The sequence below is a fragment of the Equus asinus genome, chromosome 13 (assembly GCF_041296235.1).
Source record: "Equus asinus isolate D_3611 breed Donkey chromosome 13, EquAss-T2T_v2, whole genome shotgun sequence".
NCBI classification, from domain to species: domain Eukaryota; kingdom Metazoa; phylum Chordata; class Mammalia; order Perissodactyla; family Equidae; genus Equus; species Equus asinus.
The window spans coordinates 50,646,201-50,665,977 of NC_091802.1; the positions used below are offsets into that span (position 1 = coordinate 50,646,201).

At 39.0% G+C, this 19,777-nt stretch overlaps 1 protein-coding gene and 1 pseudogene across 1 annotated transcript in view; both read right to left on the reverse strand.

The window, feature by feature from the left end:
* Nucleotides 1-1,697: 1,697 nt before the first annotated feature.
* Nucleotides 1,698-2,524, reverse strand: LOC123276395 (SKA complex subunit 1-like; annotated as a pseudogene).
* A 7,536-nt stretch (nucleotides 2,525-10,060) lies between these two features.
* The window catches only part of ABCA10 (ATP binding cassette subfamily A member 10), a 59,590-nt gene continuing 49,873 nt past the window's right edge, over nucleotides 10,061-19,777 (reverse strand). Inside the window, 12 exon segments of the mRNA XM_044745420.2 lie at nucleotides 10,061-10,996; nucleotides 11,117-11,172; nucleotides 12,059-12,138; nucleotides 14,374-14,514; nucleotides 14,706-14,825; nucleotides 15,370-15,464; nucleotides 15,537-15,612; nucleotides 15,899-16,077; nucleotides 16,336-16,427; nucleotides 17,034-17,151; nucleotides 18,082-18,202; nucleotides 19,146-19,237. Coding sequence (XP_044601355.2) covers nucleotides 10,898-10,996; nucleotides 11,117-11,172; nucleotides 12,059-12,138; nucleotides 14,374-14,514; nucleotides 14,706-14,825; nucleotides 15,370-15,464; nucleotides 15,537-15,612; nucleotides 15,899-16,077; nucleotides 16,336-16,427; nucleotides 17,034-17,151; nucleotides 18,082-18,202; nucleotides 19,146-19,237 — 1,269 coding nt within the window. The 3' untranslated portion in view covers nucleotides 10,061-10,897.

Here is a 19,777-nt window from a genome sequence, read left to right on the forward strand (position 1 = left end):
CAACTTCATTTGGTGCACTGGCTCCCAAATTATGCTTTCAACTACATGGCAGAGAGCTTACACCAAAGTTTTATTGAGATAAAACAAAATACGTGGTCATGATTCATCTTCCAAGGAAGAAACTTTACAAGTAAACTGGAACTGAGCAGTTTGGCAATGTATTAGAGCCAACCACAAGTTTTCCGGAATTTTAGCTGTAGTAGTAATTTAGCCATCTATTTCTTCTCCTTTTGCGTGTTTTTCTCTTACAAGCTTCCATATTTTGCTTATCTGCTTTATGAAAAACATGGACAGAAACCCATTTGTGGCCAGAGGGACTAGGAACGCATATCAGGGTTATACCAGCATTACCCTAGAACAAAATCTCAGCACCAACCCTCTGTAGACCTCTCTGTAGAGTGATCCCAGCTGCCAGCATCTCGGTATTTACTCAGACCTCTAGGACAGAGCTTGAATGATCCCTGCCTGGGTTTGGCACTGCTCCAGCTCCAATCTGTTGTTTTCCCTAGTTGAGAGTCACATAATGTAGGTACAGCTGCTAGATGCCCACTCCTGTGAGCCTACCAAAAGGAGAAAAAGCAGTCCCCCCAAAAGGGGAAATTGTTGTGAGCTCAGCAAGCACTTCTAAATGTGACTAATACAGAATTCTAAACAGTATTTTTAAGATCTTCCCTGTTTCTAGAACTAACTGTGTTTTTTTCTCTAGAGAACGTCTCTGATTATTCTACTTAAGTTCAATCTTGCTGTACTCTAATTCTCTTTATTTGGCCAATGATTTTTTCCTTTAATGGTCCATATGATAGAGGTGTAGATCGCCCAGCATGGTGGTTGGCTGTTATGGACTCTCTTGGCAACCAATTCGATCAATGTTACTTTGTGGGGTTTTTTTTTGCTGTGCCCATAATGTACTGTGTGGTCATCACAGTGATGATGTTAACCAGGTCACAGGTCCTGGTGAGACACTTTTTTTCCTCTGCTACAGGGATAAACCTGCCAGGCAGATGGAGCAGACATAGATAGACCAGTCTCCCCGGGTGCAGAAGAGAAACATGGCTAAATTCTTAGAATCCAAAAACCCATTTTCCATGACCACTAGTAACCTGCACACACATCTTATCATCTTTTCATCTTAGTACATTTTTATGACTATTTTATTACAGTTTGAAGTTTACAAACTGGTTTATAGTGAACGCATTTCAGGTAAGCTCTTCCTTAACGACATATAGGAAAGCAGAATAATGAGATGGATGAGCTGCCTTCAAATCTAACTTCTGGGAAGTTTGCCTGTAGACTGAAATGTCATTGAAGGAATTTAGACACTAATGACCTTTAATTCCAAAGGATGTGAGTATCCTTGGCCTTATTTATCTTCTTGACCTTTTTCTTCCATTACCACATATGTACTGATCTTACTGGGGTCTGCAGCATTGTCCACTAAACACAAAACCTAGACATGAACATTTTTTCTATTTGCATTATGTACCTAGCACAGAGGCTCATATGGTAGGTAGGTAAAATACTTGTTAAAATGAAGTAAATTTTAAAATACATATGCTTTATCAAAAAATGTTTTATTTTTATAAGAAGTAAGAAAATGAAAATGAAAAAGCTAAAGAAATTATACATATAAGGAAATTATAGCAATAGCCTCTAAACCTAAACCCTACTGTTGGTCGATTCAAAAGCTCACGAGGGCCTTAGTTTATAACATGATGGGTAAGTCCTCCCCCTCAGATCTCTGATGGACTCTGGCAGTGTCATAAAATGTTCAGTATCGCATGAAACCTCTTGTCAACTTTCAAAGCTGTGAATTCCTTTATGTCAGCTTCCAATCTAAAATATGACCTTTGACATTCTTTGTTTCTTCATCATAAATCTGTGATGGAGATTTCTAGCCACAGAACTCATAGATTTTTTTTGGTTGATATAGGGTCTATACAGGAAAACCATTGAACTCAGTGGAACTCATAAATGGCGTTTCTTTAATATTCTCTTGTCCTTTTGGGGGCTTGTGGGTGTAAGCTCCTCCACTTTGCTTCTTCAGGGTCAAGATCTGATCTCTCAATAAAGCCCCGGGTTACTGTTACTTAAGGTAAGTGGGAAGGACTGTTTTCTTTGAAATGTTCCACATCTTCATAATCTTGAAGAGATGCACAGAGTTCCTTGAGTGGATTGTCAGTTTGTTCTCGATACTGAATTTCCAATTTCAATCTATTGAGAAATTCATTTACTACACTGATCTCATCTCCTATTTTATTTAATATAGCCTTCAAGATAGGTTCTTGGCCACAGCTTCTTAAAGACACAGGTTTTTTTTTCAATATTACCAATCTTTTAATTAATATGAGAGCATAATTGTTCCGGATGTGAGGAGGTCATCCTTATGCCTCTTGCAGTTTAGGAGCAAAGGCCAATGTTACTTTAAAAAAAACCTTTTTCTTTTTCTTCCTTTTTTTTGGGGGGGGGAGTAAGTTAACTCATCTCTTTGCCTTCCCCTCCCTTTCTCTCTGTAAGATGAGTAACTTCAAGATCCCTCAGAAACAAAGGCCCTCTTCACTCAAATTGCTACCACAGTCTGAAGATGGCTTTAGCTGAGTAGCCAAAGTCCTTCCTAGTATGTTTTTCACTCCATGTGATCCTCAAACTGGCTCTGAGGAGGGAAAATACAACAATATGGTGGTACCCAGTAGAATGAGCATTTAGCTGAGCATTTTCTTCCTCAGACTAACCTCTCCCAGCTGTTCAGTGATAGAACAGGCTTTCCTTTAGCTTGATCCTGCTTCAGGACTTCCCCAACCAAGGAGGGAGAATATAATAAGCATTTTCAGATTCCACTTCACTTTCCACCCATCCCATTGCTCACAGATTGGAGAAGTGTGTACTGGCTCCTGGCATCTTCCTTCAGTTGAGTAAATAATTGTTTGGGATGCTAACAAAGGTATTTGGGGGTTATATATCAAGAGTCTGGGAATTTTCTTAGTTCCATTTCTGCCACTTTTTGTTTTCTTTCATTTTAGTAGATAAAAGTGAGGGCTTTACGGAAATGACACTTCACTTATTATTGCTAGCAGTCTCTAATTCCTTTCTTTCTCGGGAAGTTTCTGCTTCAGAGGAGCTAGCTGTCATGAAGTCAGGGAGCTGGCTGGAGTGTGCAGGCCAAACTCCTCGGTGAGACTTCTGTTGGACATTTAGACATGCACAGAGCCTCTGACCCAGGCATTCTGGGGATGTATTCCAAGTGATTAAGCAGATAATCACCAAAAATGTATATGCAACATTCTTAGTTGCAGTATTGTTTATAAAAGGGAAATTTAGAAAGAATTTACATATCTTTCAACTGATTGTTCAACTAAGAATTTTGGGTACACCCAAACATTAAAATAATACATAGGCATTACGAACAATGATATAAATATATAATAAACTGAGAAGGTGTGATGTTCATAGGCTGGTGTTAAATAAGACAATTACAAAACAGTAGTTATAATATCATCCTGTGTGCATATATGATAGAAAAATTAGGTAACGAAGAGAATTTTTATATTTCAGACCTAGACAAATTGTATTATTTTTTACAGCAAACATGTATTATGTCAGAATTATTTTAAATTATATTTTTAGAAATTAAATGTGTTGAATTTGCCATTTTAACCATTTTTAAGTGTACAATTCAGTAACATTAATTATAGTCACAATATTGTGCAACCATCATCACTATCTAGTTCCAAAATTTTTCAATACCCTAAACAGGAAATGTGTAACCATTAAGCAATAACATCCCACTACCCCCTCCTCCAGCCCCTGGTAACTTCTAATCTACTTTCTGTTTCCATGAATTGGCCTATTCTAGATATTTCGTATGTGTTCATATTCATATAATATTTGTGCGTAGTTTATTTCAACCAAATTTTATGTTATACAGGGGCCAGCCCGGTGGAATACTGGTTAAGCTCGCGTGCTCTGCTTCAGCAGCCCAGGGTTTGTGGCTTCAGATCCCAGGCATGGACCTAGCCGGCTCACCAAGCCACATTGTGGTGGCATCCCACATAAAATAGAGGAAGATTGGCACAGCTGCTAGCTCAGCAACAATCTTCCTCAAGCAAAAAGAGGAAGATTGGCAACAGATCTTAGCTTAAGGCAAATCTTCCTCACACACACAGAAAATTTTTGTTATACATATATTTTACCATAATTTTCAAAAATCAAATGGATTGAGACATTGAGAATTTCTGGACAATAGAAGCCCATTCATTTTATTAGCAACCATTGGTATTTTTCACCTAATCCAGAACAATCCTGCTAGGTCTTCCAAGGCACTTGCTTCTGTATTCATCTCATCAGCATTTTGCACTGCTCTGCTTCAAGTGCGGCACATTGCAAACATTTGAAAGTCAGCAAGAGCACGTGAGGTGTGATTCCACAAAACCTATCATCTCAATGCTACCTCTCACTCTGCTTTCGGGATGGCTCCTGTGGCAATTGGTTCTCCTGCCTCTTCTGGAACAAGTCACATTTTGCATAGACCTGGTTGCTTGCCTCACCTCCTCTCCTCCTCAGCGTTCCACGGGTCACTTTTAGGCTGACTCTTTTTTCCAGCTTTATTGCAATGCAATTGACATATAACATTGATAAGTTTAAGACGTACAATGTGTTGATTTGCTACATTTGCAGATTGCAAAATGATTACCACCATATCCTTAGCTAACACCTCCACCGCGTCACATAATTATATTTTCTTTTTTGTGTTGAGAAAATTTAAGATTTACTCCCTTAGCAACTTGTTAAGTGTAATTATGATGCTGTGCATTAGATCCCCAGAACTTGTTCATCTTAAAACTAGAAGTTTGTACCCTTTGACCAACATCTCCCCATTCCCCTCCCCGCCATCCAGCCCCTGGTGACCACCATTCTACTCTCTGTGTCTATGAGTTCAGCATTTTTAGATTCCACATATAAGGGATAGTACATATCATACAGTATGTCTTTCTCTGTCTGACTTATCATACTCAGCATAATGCCCTCAAAGTCCACCATGCTGTCACAAATGGCAGAATTTCCTTCTTCCTCATGGCTGAATAACATTCCATTGTATATACATATCTTCTTTATCCATTCATCTGCTGAAGGACACCTAGGTTGTTTCCACATCTTAGCCATTATGAATAACGTTGCGGTTAACATGGGCATGCAGATGTCTTTTCAATATCCTGTTTTCATTTCCTTTGGATATACCCAGTAGTGGATCACTGGGTCACATGGTAGTTCTATTTTTAATTTTTTGAGGAAGCTCCTACTGTTTTCTAATTGGTACCCATTTGCATTCCCACCAATAGTGCACAAGAGTTCCCTTTCCTTCACAACCTCTCCAATACGTGTGATCTCTTGTCTATGTGATGATATAGGATGACTTTTTCAGTTGGAATTCCTGAACCACAGTTAGTATAAATTCTAGCCCACCTCATGAATATAGCTCAGACTTTTCTGTTTTTCATTCAGTGTCCGGAACAGCTTCTCCAGGCAGTGAACATCGTGTATCATGTCCCCTGTCCCAGCCTGGGCAGCCTTTCTTAGAAGCTGACTTTATGCAGCAGTCATGGTTCTAAGTCATCACTTTTCATCAACTTTAGACCAGTTCTCGAACACTGACATGGGCCCATAAATCCCAGTCTCAGTCTTAGGGATTTATATCCAGGTTCAATATGATGCTGGACCACTGCAATGCAAGCTGAAGCTCACTGCTCTGATAGTATTTAATTGGTTTGATTCTATTTTATCCAGAATTTCACCAGTGTTCAATGGGAGGAGGATCTGTGCTAAAGGACATGAACTTCATATATGGGTTAAACTCTCTATGTAGGTTTTATTGAATATGACAAGTATGATGCTTACCTGCTGCTAACTGTGAGATTCTCTCCATGCATTTTAGTTTAAATTCTTTAACAGAAGTCATCTCAGTTCATCCCCCTCTGCTCAGAGCTTTCCTTTTTTAGACACCTTAATGGCCACTATCCCAGGCAATGAAATGAGGGTCATTGGGTTAAGATGCAGTCAATTGTATATTAGAGAATGAAAAACACAATCTTCCCTACCCAAGGAACAGCCTACGAATTTCACTTTTGGGAGTGGGTGTGGGGAAGATATCTACTCCCAGGAGTGGCTTTTGTGATGGCAGGCATCACAGATGGCATATCTGGCAGATGCCTCTCCATGATATTCATGTCTCCATGACATGTCCTCCTTCCTATTTGTGTCATTCCAATACCATTTCTGCCTAACATGATCCAGTTCTCACATATGCCACCCCAAATCCACTTACTCCTCCCTCCACACAGATGGAGGAAACAATTTCCAATGACTACATTAGGAAGTACTGGCTTCTCAACAAATATAATATTCTGCAATAATAGATCACAAATTCAACCATCACTCCCACTCCATATATAGTAATGACAATAATAATGAAAAACAACAATTCTTCTTTAAGAAAAGTAAAAGGAAATTTCCACTCCTTGATTTCAAGAGCAGGCTAGAATGAGATAATATCATATATTAATTGCTATCTGGTCCAGAAAATGTGTTGCCTCTGTTATGTGTACATAGATATGGATTGTATATATGTGTAATCAAGTTGGAAACAGTGGTTCCCCTAAGGTGGGAAAGCAGGTGATCAAAGGGAACTTTAGTTTTAAATATAATGTCCAATGATTTTGGTCTATGAAGCATTTCCTATCCCTGATCACCATACCTATTTTGCTGCTTTAGTTTAATGGCTGTCACCTGAGGAGTTGCCCTCCCTCCCCAAGGGGGCATCTGGCATTATCTAGAGATGTTTTTTGTTGTCTCAATTAGGAGTTGCTACAGGCATTTAGTGAGTAGAAGCTAGGGATACTCTAAACATCCTATGATCCACAGCACAGCTCCCCACAACAAAGAATTATCCAGCTCAAAATGTCAATAGTGCCCGTTGTGAGACACTCTGATCTTGTTTATCTATATGAGCACACCCTCGAAGCTTTGATTACACAATGTCCAGCATTTCAGATCATCTCACAGCCTTCTTGTACACTATGATCCCCCAGGGATTTTTTTTGTATGAGTCTTTCTTCTAGGTCGTAATGGCTTGATCAGAGAAAAAGGTGATAGTTTTAGGGCGTGCTTCATATTTGTGACGGATTATCATAATCAGTCAAAAAGAGGAGCTTAGTAAAGACTAATCCCTCTGGGGCTGGCCCAGTGGTGCAGTAGTTAAGTTCACACACTCCACTTCGGCAGCCTGGGGTTCGCAGGTTCAGATCCCAGGCATGGACCTATACATCGCTCATCAAGCCATGCTTTGGAGACATCCCATGAACAAAGGAGAGGAAGATTGGCATAGATATTAGCTCAGGGACTGTGTTCCTGACCAAACAAACAAAAAACAACTAATGCCTTCCACTTTCCACAGATGTTCCCATACCTGTCAAACAGGGAATTGCTTTGAGCAAAAAAAAATGCAGCAAGGTTCTCTGATTTCTTCTGATGCAACTGTTTGGCAATGAACACTGTCAGCTGTCAGATAGAAGCACTTCCTCTAACACAAGTCTTTTGTTGCTTTGAGGAGGACATTCTGGACTTTAACTGTAAATTTCCTGCTTCTGTAAATTAAATCATCCAGCTCTTCTCTGTTTTCTTCCCTACACCCTTAAAATTGTTGCTTTGCAACTGTTGCCCATAACCTCATTTTTGGCCACATGGTATGACCACCAAGAAAACACAGTTTTGGAATAAGTGGAACATTCTCAATACTTTCCAGCCAAGATGTCTTAACTAATTGCAAAATCTCCACAGTCTTGGTCATTTCCTATTTCACAAATCTCTATCCCTGGTAGTAAATTCTCTGTTCCTTGAATTTCTCCAGTTGCAAGAAATAGACTCACATGTGCTAATTCAGGTAATGAGGGGCTTGTAATTCCAAGCATATCCAAGAATAAGAACAGGACTGAAAGAGACAGCTTGAAGGTCATTACGGATTCGAGATAGCCACAGGAATCTTCATAACCAGAGATTATGAAATGTCAATAGAGTAATCCACCAATGATAGAGACTCAGCTTCTTGCTCTTCTTTGCTTATCATTATATATAGTCTTGCTTCTTCCTCCAATTAACTGGCTACACTGCCCACTGCTTGATACATCTTTTCACAACCTACTCCTTCTACCTTCTTAAAGCTTTTGTTTACTTCTAGCTTTAATTTTCCCCATGGCCTATATTGTCCTTCCTGCCTCATTGCCTGCCTCTGTGCATCTTTTTAGCTTCCTCTGTATTTTCCAGTTCAGTTTCCAGAAGGCCAAAGCTTGTGATTTGTTTTATCTCTTCCATCTGAACCAAATCTTCTACAACCAACAACACATAGGCTGAATGTACTATGGTCTTGTACCTATGATAAAAATTATGGTTAACCTTACATTAAGAACAGCTTGGGTTTTTATCCCTCAGGAGGGCAGTTTCTGATGAAGCAGTTATGAAGATTTCATGAAAAGAATGCATAGAGACAGGTCATGATGCCATTGGAGCCCTGAAGAAGCCAACTTTGTGTGGGAGCAAAATCTGTGAGTAAGCATATGACCAGTGGAAGAGAAAGTGCCTTTCAGAGAAGAGAGTGGAGAAGTCAGCCATAGTAGGAACAGTAGCAGAGCACAAAGTGCATAAAGACAAGGAGAGACCCAAAGAGGGGCATCAAGGTAGCAATCCAAGATATTCTGCTGCTCAGATTCCTAGAAATGCATGGCTGCATATCATCCTTCAAGTGGAGATAATGACTGAGTAAACCCTAAAGCGGTCTCTGTTTTTGGATCCTTGTTTCTTTTCTAACCATGGGCATCCTCACTCTAAAAGCTCCATACTTGTGCTAGCCTGATTTGAATGTCTATTCCTTGCAGCCAAAAAAACTAACAGATGCCATGTGGTTAGTAAATGGGCAATTCTTGGTTATCTAATGGCTGATAAAAACACAATAAAAGTGCATCAGGCACAAAGAACATAATTATCCAGGCAACAGGAGTTGATTTAACAGTGACTGGCTGTCATTGTTTGTGGGCCCTCTGCTAGGTAGGAGAAGAACGAACAAGACCTGTCCAAGGACACCAGGCTCCAAAGCCCCTCACTCTCAGTTTCAGTCAGGGCAGTTCTTTCTACTCCACCTCCTTTCCTGAGGTAGATCAGCCCAAGACTTAGTTTCTCTGTCCTTTCCTGAGGATATGGGAAGGGCTCAGTAATCTCACTATTCACTTGGCACCTAATTTCTGACCCAAGATGGAGAGGTGAACATATAAAGTTCTTAAATTCATAAATCAAATAATCCCAATCTGAATAATGGCGTATTAACTATAATTTTGTCTTAACCATAACTTTGGGTTTTCTGTAGATTTTCTTCCTCCCTCATAGAGCCCTTCCCCTAATATCCCACCACCTCACCTATGCCTCGACTTGCATTAATTAATTTCTATTAATGTGGAATTAATGTGGAAATATCTAATGTTAGATATTTTAATTTCTTTTATGTTCATTAATATTCCTATTACATAACTTTGTCCAGTATTTCAAGCACTACTAAGGAGAATGTCTCAGTTGTTTGTATCTTCAAAGGCATCCTCTGTTTATGAGAAAACAAATAATGTATATGAAATGATGTTTAGCCTCACTTCACATGAAATATATGTCAAATTTTTATACATATTTTAAGGATTCCGACAAGTTAGGAGGACTTGCCCTTTTACAAGTTACTTGTGGAAATAGTTGTTTCTGGGTAAGAGGCCAACCCCTACCTATAAGTCAATGTCAAGGTGGAGGTAAGGGAACTGACACAAACCACAGACCAGATAAGAGTTTAGCAGATGAGAGAAGTCAGAGTCAGGGATGAGCCTGAGATTGAAATGTCCTGTGGGGGTTTTCAGAAGCTTAGGATGGGCACTGAATTTTTTTACAGGTCAGGGAACAAAGTTACCTAGATCTCATAGAGCAGAGAGCCATCAGTTGATATCTACACTACTTACCCTAAGACTACAATAAAGAAGACTTGAGAGAAGTTCATCACAGCTTTATTTAGAAGAATTAAACTTGCATATAGCCAAAATGTCGGACAATAGTCAGAAGGTTAAGTAAAAACCATGATAGTACATCAAAGGGATGCAACGCAGTGGCTACATAATAAAAAAGTGCCATATTGACAAGGGAAATGGTCATGAACTGTGAAGTGAAAAAGTACAAAAATATGCTCACTGACGTCACATTTGAAAAAGTACTCATAAAAAGCACATTGAATATAGGTAGGCCAAAATATCTACTGTGGTACTTTATTACAGATTCCTATTATCTTCATCCACATAATTTCTATGTATCCTAAAATTAGCATAAATTTATTTTATAATAAGAATATATCATCGTTTAAAAGCCATACTATATAATTTCACCCATCAGCTTGTTAGACCTTCTTATAGTCAATGTCACATCAAATTGATACTTAATAATGCTTAAAAATAGCTGATTTTATTAAAGTAGAGGTTAAAAAAACCTAAAATGTTTTATCTGTAAAATGTGCTTAGCATTCAGCCTTAGTGATATAATAAAAAGCTAGTCTAACATTATGTGATTTTTGAATTAATATTAAGCCCAAAATAGACCTATATTAGTGACTAATTTAACATTTGATTATGTTAATTTTGTCTAGTAACTTTGCCTATCTTCGCCTCTCCCCTCCATTTTAAAATTTAAAAAGCCATTGAAAACCTTAATCATCATTGAATGCTTAACTACTGAATATTTTGTTTTGTTAACTGCAGCAATATGAAAGATCCTTCTAGAATTATGGAAACGAACAATGTAGTAAGCCCTAAAATCTAACGTTAAGAGGTTCAGGGTTTTAAGGCTCTTCCTGTGGGAGGAGCTTCCATCTAACTTTTGCATCAACTTCATCATCCAAATTTCCCAGCTCCTGCTCTTTAGAGAGTTCTAAGAATACCTAAGTAGGAGAAAATAAATAAGGAAACAAAAGTGTCAGGGTCTTTCTGAGAGAAGGATGCACAGGGAGATTCACACGAAGCTTATCTGGATGATGCTCTCTGGTCTAAAGAAAACTCACCTGTTCCAAGGTAGCCTGAGAGAGGCTGTAATCTTCCAGATCGAAGGTCTGTTTCACTGCATTTAGAGGGACTGACATTAATGGCTTCCATGTTTTTCACCAAAACTGCTTTCAAAGTATGCAACACAAACAGCCCCTTCAAATCCTGAGATACTTTAAGATACAGGCCAAGTCATTGAATTTTCTTGAAGGATAAATTAAAGCAGTGTGCTGATATGGCTAATCAAAAGACAGCAATGCACGGATGTATGAATTACCAGGAAACTTTTTCTTTAAAGAGCTCCTTGTGACTTATTTCAGTATTTCACCTTTTGATTATTACTGAAGTATGTCGTGGACTCCAAATCAACTGTCAAATATTGCTTTATTCTGTATTTGTCAATCTATGGATGAGTATACTCCATGGTGGTTTCCTTTTAATGAATCCCGCATTTTCACAGGTCAAGGCCTCATAAATACCCAGTGTGAGCTCTAGCCAGTGTCTCTGAAACTAGCTCAGATCCCCCTCCCAAATCCTGACTTGTCACATCTCACCCTTATGTGTTTTTCTTCTCAGATCTTCACTGGGGCCTCCAATCATTGGCTCCATAGTCTTGCTCCTTATATCTCTGACTTTGATAAATATGCAGATGCTAGAAGCTCGGCTTGGTGTTCTTTGGGAAAACATGCTGATAATTACCCTCCAACGCCATGCAATGGAACCAGGACAGAATGTTCTGACTTACTTGCAGCTGGGTGTCCTTGCTAGAAGCGGAAGAATCAAGTGGAGTAAGCTTAAGTCTAGGGCCACCACTCCATTCTCTTCAGGATTTTTAAGACTCTTCCAGTAGAAATTTTCCAAGTTTTTAATTATTATGTAATAATTCTACTTGAAATGATATAGCATGCATTCCACATGAAAATATGTATAATAGATACAGTCTTAAAAATGTCTAAACTTACCTGCCTCTAATTTGAAAAAGGCCTGGGATAGAGGGTGCACATTTTCCACAGGTAATTTATATGCCATCATGGAGGAATACCTGGGAGGAGGAAAGAGTGAGATGTGCTGCGTTCAGTGTTATAGTATTGATAAGGAATTGATAGGCAAAATAACAACAGAATTTTTCAAAGCTTTCTTTAAATAAAAAGGTCAATAGTTTAATTTGATAGAGCATGAATCTGAGCCAAATAACTTATCTTTAGTCATAGAAATTTGATAACAAAAATCTGGTTGCTCCTAATTTAATGTTCAGGATAAATTCTGAAAAATACCTGTAATAATCTTTCATACTCAGCCTATGCTGTCTTTCTGACTGTGCTATATTTCTTGCTCTCAAAAGCCAATCCTTCATCACGCTCCCTGGAACCTTTTAGTCAAATTTTCCCCTCTACATTTACTTTTCAATTTCTCCTATAAGAATTAACACCTGTTGAACTCTCTTCTATTAAAGACAATTCTTTCTTGATTTCCAGGTCCTTTCTCCCCAAATAAATTCATTCATGACTTCCATGTTGCACAGTTCAATGAACACCCTTTAGTCCTTATTTTTTAGACTTCTAAAAAGCATTAAGTAAACCCTCCTTAAACACACACGCACACATATACTCTCTCTCTCTCTCAGCTTCTGAGACACTTTTATGATTTTCTTTCTAACTCTCTAGACCTACTCTGTTTAATACGCTAGCTACTAGCTACATGTGGCTATTTAAATTTACTTTAACTAAAATAAATAAAATTTAAAATTCAATTCCTTGGTCACACTAGCCACATTTGAAGTGCTCAGTAGCCACATGGGGGTATTGGCTGCCATATTGGACAGCATAGATATGGGACATTTCCATCATCACAGAAATTCTATTGGACAGTGCAGTTCTAGACACTCCTTAGTATTTGTCATTATGGCTGTTGCTGTGGGGGTGGTAGTTTCTCCCACCAGCTTTTCTCTTCAATCCAGTCTCAACACCAAGAGTTCCTGGGGTCCATCCTAGACCCCCTCCCCTTGCTGTCCCCCTTGTTGACCTCAGTCATTCTCCTAGCTTAATGGTCTTCTGTATAGTAAAAATGCCCCACTTTGTTTATTGCCAGACCAGATCTCTCAGTTACCTTTCATTTTCTTCTGAGCCACAGCCTACATCTCTATATTTTGGCAACTCCACTTGGATATCTCTCTACATATCAACTCCATGAGCTTTCTTTCCACCCTTTGCATGTATAAAGTTTATTCTTGACTTAAGTTCTTTATACATGCTGTTTCCTCAAAAGAGTGGCTCTTATTGCATTCTTCAGCTGGTGAAACCCTGCTCAGTCTTAAAGTCCTACCTTAATGTCATGTCCTCTTCTATTTATATCTTTATTTCCTTAATATCTTGCCCCCAAAACATTGGAAGAACTATATAAACCCTGTCTACTTATTGACTACTCAACGTAGTCTCTGGCACATAGTAGGTGCTGAATAAAAACTATTTTAAAAACTGAATAGAAGTAGTACATAAGAAAACTCTGGGGCTGGCCCACTGGCACAGCAGTTAAGTTCACACAGTCCGCTTCTCGGCGGCCCAGGGTTCGCCGGTTCAGATCCTGGGTGTGGACATGGCACCGCTTGGCAAAAGCCATGCTGTGGTAGGTGTCCCACATATAAAGTAGAGGAAGATGGGCATGGATGTTAGCTCAGGGCCAGTCTTCCTCAGCAAAAAGAGGATTGGCAGCAGTTAGCGCAGGGCTAATCTTCCTCAAAAAAAAAAGAAAAAAAAAGAAAACCCTGTACATCTTTCAGTTAAATTCATCCTCATTCCACTATTCACATGGGTTTGGTTAACCTTGCTTGTAAACTATAGCTGACCACATACAACTTTAAGAGAACCATAGCAATTAATTTAGAATACAGTCAATCTTTCTGAAGCATGTGACTCTTTAATGGAGCTCATGATGCAATTTTATATTAGGTAAAATGCTATTGGTTGACAGAATTTTCACTATTTAAAAAAACATTAAATTGATGGTTTAGTTCATCTGTACTTTGTTCCTAAGCTCTAAGTTATTCCACCATTCACACACACACATTCCATTCACCTTTTCTGAGGTGTGCAACACTCACTGAAAATGACTTTTTAATTGCTGTCTTTTTTTCCTACACATCCTAGTGACCTCTAAACAACTTGTTCTGTAATAAACAAGCCTGCTCAGCCTTTCTCTCCCTGTCCAGACTAATACAAGACTAAATGATGTGTGCTGGAAAACCCTTATACTTGTCACCCAAGCCAACAACCTCCTTTACCTTTCCTGCCGAGTGGCCTGTGGAAAAAGCTTCGGAATCTCTGCGTGGAGAGGTTCCACCTGAGTGGGTTCCTTCATTTTTACTTCTAGTAAATAATCTTTACCAAACTTGCTTTTCAGATGTTGAATGGAACCAATACACCTAGCCCAGGGAAGAGAAAGAAGAGTTGAAAGAACAAATACTTGTCTCTTAATTTCTTCCTCAATTGCAAATGCAGAGGAAGGTGCTGGATCATAGATCAAGGAGCTGAAGAGCATCGGCTGTTCACAGTGAACCAAAATTCTCTCTTCAAGAACTTGGGGGTCAAGTGCTGGCTCTCGACAGGCTCCCACCTCAGCTTTCCAGAAACCATGATGGCCACACGGTCACACACCGCCTCAGCCTCTGCCATGTAATGGGTGGTCAGGAGGGCGCCCCTCTCCGTGTTTTTAACAATGGTCCGAATTGCCTGCCTAAAGATAAAGTAAGGAATTGTTTGCACTTAGAAAGTAATTTGAAAAAATAGGTGAATGGGAATAAGTATGAAGTCTACACAGAAAATTTTACATGAGGTTATAAGAAAAAATCTTTGCTCTAGAGAGAAATATAAACATTGTACCACATTATGTAATTATATTACCACATTAATAGTCTTCACAGAGTGAAAAGCAGAAGACTGGGAAATAGTAAAATAATGTTTCTTTTTAAAACAGTTGAAATATAGAGAAATATCACATAGCAAGATTTTCAATAACTGAAAAATAAAATAGAAGAAGGAGGCAGGGGGAAGGGAAGAGAAAAAAATCCAATCAAATATATTCAAGAGTCCACTTGATTCTTAAGATGTCTATTTTTCCTTCCTTGAGGAATTCTGAATACTCTTGAGTTTCACAGAACTGAACAATAGAGGATGTGAGCCTCAAAGGTTAATGGAGCAAATGTGAAAAAAAAAAAAAGGAAAAACAATTAACTGTAGCATCACACTATTGACTCAGACACTTAAATGACTCCCCTCACCACATTTGCTGCTGCCCCTCGGGGTCCATCCCCGTGGACGGCTCGTCCAGAAGCACCACTGATGGGTTTCCCAGGATGCTCAGTGCGAAGCACAGCTGGAACGAGAGGAACAGCGCGTGTGGCACCCATCGCGGGGTGCGCAGAGTAACACTGAGCCCCGCCCCTACCTTCCTCTTTATTCCCTCCGACAAGGCCTTCACGAGGAGATTCAGCTGGTCTTGCAGCTTGAGCGCGTCCACCAATCTGACAAAAAACACTGCGATTATACATGAGGCACACATGTCCCTACCTAAAACGATATAGAAAACCCCAGCCCTATCAATCTGAAAATAGCACACTTAGGGACCATTAACATTGTCACCAACCAACACTAAATCCTATGATTTAGTTCTTACTCAGATTTTCAATCATTTTATTTGCATGAAAGTTTAAAGACGTCGTTTAGGATCTCCTTTCCATATTGCGTGAAGAAATGACAAATTCTTCCCTTCCTCCAGCTACAAAGTATGAGGGAGGCTTTTCTCTGTACCTTAAAATACTTAGAGCGGCATCCTCTTTGTCCAGTCCTTTCACTGCCGCATACAACTCCAGGTGTTCTTTCACTGTAAGACTGGGCCACAATGGGTTCTCCTGAGGACAGTACCCCAAAAACTTGACAAGGTCATCTCCCTGTGGGCTTGGTGATGCTCTGCAGCCTTGTAAAACCACCTACATAGGACAATGAATTTCAAATCCACTGCCAGATTTTGCTCCTATCTTCCATCTACTTCTAAAGGAGATAAAAGTGGCCATTAAGATGCAATATTTTTTGAGCACGAAACAGATTTTTTACAAATTCTTTCACCTATTTATTCATTTTCTAAAAAAATCATTGGATTTACTGATAGGAATAATGTAAGGATGTCATTGATATTTAAAATGAGATTTCTCCTGGCAATGAGCTTGGTTCCGTCACATGTCACATACCACTCCTGCAGTGGGCTCTGTGTCCCCGGTTATCATTTTAATAGAAGTACTTTTACCAGCTCCATTGTGTCCCAGTAATCCCAAAACTTCACCTGGAAGAAAGAGTCACCATCAATGTTTGTACTTTATTTATTTATTTGTTTGTTTGTTTGTTTTGAGGAAGATTAGCCCTGTGCTAACTGCTGCCAATCCTCCTCTTTTCGCTGAGGAAGACTGGCCCTGAGCTAACATCCATGCCCATCTTCCTCTACTTTATATGTGGGATGCCGACCACAGCATGCGGGCCAAGTGTTGCCATGTCCGCACCCAGGATCCGAACCGGCGAACCCCAGGCCGCCAAGCAGCAAATATTTGTACTTTAAATGTTGGCTAACCTAAAGTTGCTTAGCTTAGAAACATTTTGAAACAAAATAACATTTTCAAACAGCACATTCATAATTTTCTATATTACAATGTTAATGGAAAGACTGGATTTACAGTAGAATAATTTGGTCTTCCTGATCCAAGATCAGGTTTCTTGCCATTTGAATTGGGACAGGATTTTGAAGTAGAAAGTTTTCTCTGCTGACAGGTCAAAGATTTTTTCAATTACATGTTAACCAAGATACATGAATAGTCTCAAAGAATGGAATTATCGCCTTCATTGTCCTAAACCTAGAGAATAAGGAACACTCTAATAAAGGGAACATTAGCCAAACCTTTGTTAACACAGAAGGAAACATTCCTAATGGCTATTTTCTTCTTTCTTCTTGAAAAGCAACTTTTCTTTTTCTCTTTATATTCCTTGTGTAAACAACTTGCCATTATGACTGGTTTCTGGAAAGCATAATGAAGCAAGATTTTCTTGTTAAATTTCAGATATTTTATGCACTTGTGTTTTAGCTTTCATTCCCTAGTCTGCGAATCTGATCAGATTTTGTGCCATTGGTAAGTCAGCCTCTTTTTTCAAATAAAATGCCAAAACGTATGTTCATTTATGAAGACTGCTTTATCAACTACTGGTAAAACTAATTCATAATCAAATATATTCCTTTGCATTATGCTGAACATCCACCTTGTCCTTTGCACTAATTTCCCTTTTTTTTTTTTAAAGATTGGCACCTGGGCTAACAACTGTTGCCAATATTTTTTTTTCTGCTTTATCTCCCCAAATCCCCCCTGTACACAGCTGCATATCTTAGTTGCAGATCCTTCTAGTTGTGGGATGTGGGACACCGCCTCAACGTGGCCTGATGAGCGGTGCCATGTCCGCGCCCAGGATCTGAACCCTGGGCGGCCACAGAAGAGCGGGTGAACTTAACCACTCAGCCTCGGAGCCGGCCCCCACTAATTTCATTTCTCTTCATTTTTTATTGATTTTCATATAATTTAAACTCACTTGCTCCTTTTCATATGCTATTTACAGTTATTAATATTACAATTTCAATATAATGCAAAATGAAATTGACACTCTTGCAAAAGATGTGGGATTTTGTCAAAGTAGCTAAAAATATCAGAGAACTTCTTGAATTGCACTGATGAATGAAGAACTAGCAGATTAAGACCCACAAAAAACTGAAGAAGAGAAAATGAAGAGAGTGATGACAGAATAAATACTTCAAAAGGTAATGATTTGAATATGACCTCAAAGAGAAGTACTACAGAAACAAAAGCCGGTTTTCAAACTGGAAACTGACAGCTCAACAGCTCTACAGGACCAGCTAACCATCTCGGTATTTCGTGAAAGGTCTAGTCACTTGTGTTCACCTCATCCAAGTTTGGAGTAGTGAAGGCCTTTGCTGTTCTCACTCTTTCAATTTGAACATCTTCATCTTCTTCTTCTGGCTCTTCTGGATTTGGATGACTTTCCCTACTTCTTGGACAGATTCTGCAGAGAAAATAAAATAACAGAAAAATGCAATTCTAGGTGTACAACAACTGTTAAGAGAATGTAAGCCTCTATCATTAAATTATTATCCTCTGCTTTAAAAGAATATAAAATGATTAATTTACTACCTACAAGATTCCTCTTAACAGTAATAACCCCTCCAGTAGTCAAGTCCCTTGAAAGTTTCTTTGACAATTTCTTCTCTTTAAAAGCTTTGTCCCATCTGTCATCTAGCTCTCTACATTCTCTCAAATATAGTCTTTTTAGTCTGTTGCCATCCAGATCACTATCACATTACATCATAAATGATCACCATAACTGGTTTCTTTTGCCTTTTCAAAACACTTCACACACTTATACTGAAAATTTGTTGTTGTTGTTGTTTTTCTTTTTAGGAAGATTAGCCCTGAGCTAACTGCTGCCAATCCTCCTCTTTTTGCTGAGGAAGACTGGCCCTGAGCTAACATCATGCTCATCTTCCTCTACTTTATATGTGGGACACCTACCACAGTATGGCATGCGAAGCAGTGCCATGTCTGCACCCAGGATCCAAACCGGCGCACCCTGGGCGGCCGAAGTGGAACATGCGCACGTAACCACTGTGCCACCGGGCAGGCCCTGAACACCAATTTTTTATTGTGTCTTATACTCAGGGACCTATCCTTGCCATAAGCAGGAGAAAAACAAGGTTTGGTGCTTAACCACTGCTTATAGAGATGAACAGGACAAAACTCAGCGCGTGTAAAATCAGTAAGACTGATGATTTAGGAACTGTGTCTCCCTGCATTCAACCTAATCCTGTTTTGTTTTGTTTCAGAATAACGCTGTCTAATGGGCCTAACCGAGAGTTGGATAGGAAATCTGTCCTAATAAATGGATGTTAATTATACTGCCATAAACATTAAATATTTAAGTTATATTCAGAAGTTAACGTTCTCCCCACCTGAAAACTGGATCTTTCCTCATTGGTTCTTTTCCATACTTCATTTCCAGACACCTTATAACAAAAAGGAAAATGACACTCTGAAGGTATGGCTAAAAGCAAAGAAAGATAATTAGAATTAGCATCATCATGGGATTCAAACTCAGCGGGTAATATTTGCCTTTTGTCATAGATGATTTGACCATTTTCTTATAAAATTGACAAAAATCTTACAAAATGCTTCTCACATGGAGATTATCCAAACCAACCCTCCCCCTGAAAAAAAACTAAAAATTCTGGATTAAATTTTTTTAAATTTTAAAGCATAGAAAATCAGACAAGATAGTAAGGACTTTTGAAGTGACAGCAGGAGGAAGGCTTAGCATCAAAGAAACTCTTTTCTTGGAGTTACTCTCCAAGCCCCGAACCTCTTAAACTTCAATTTTCACGTCAGGAGCAGAAGACAGAAGTATACAAATAGAGAGTTTTCTCCAAGGAAAGAGTAGAACAGGCAATCCTTTCTCTAATAAAGCATGGACCTGAAAGGGTTATAGCCTTAGTGAAGGATGAAAAGAACACCCAGGAGATTTCTAAGATAGTTGCCTTGGGTGATGACCACGGGGAGCGAAGGTGGAGATGGAAGCTAGCCTTTG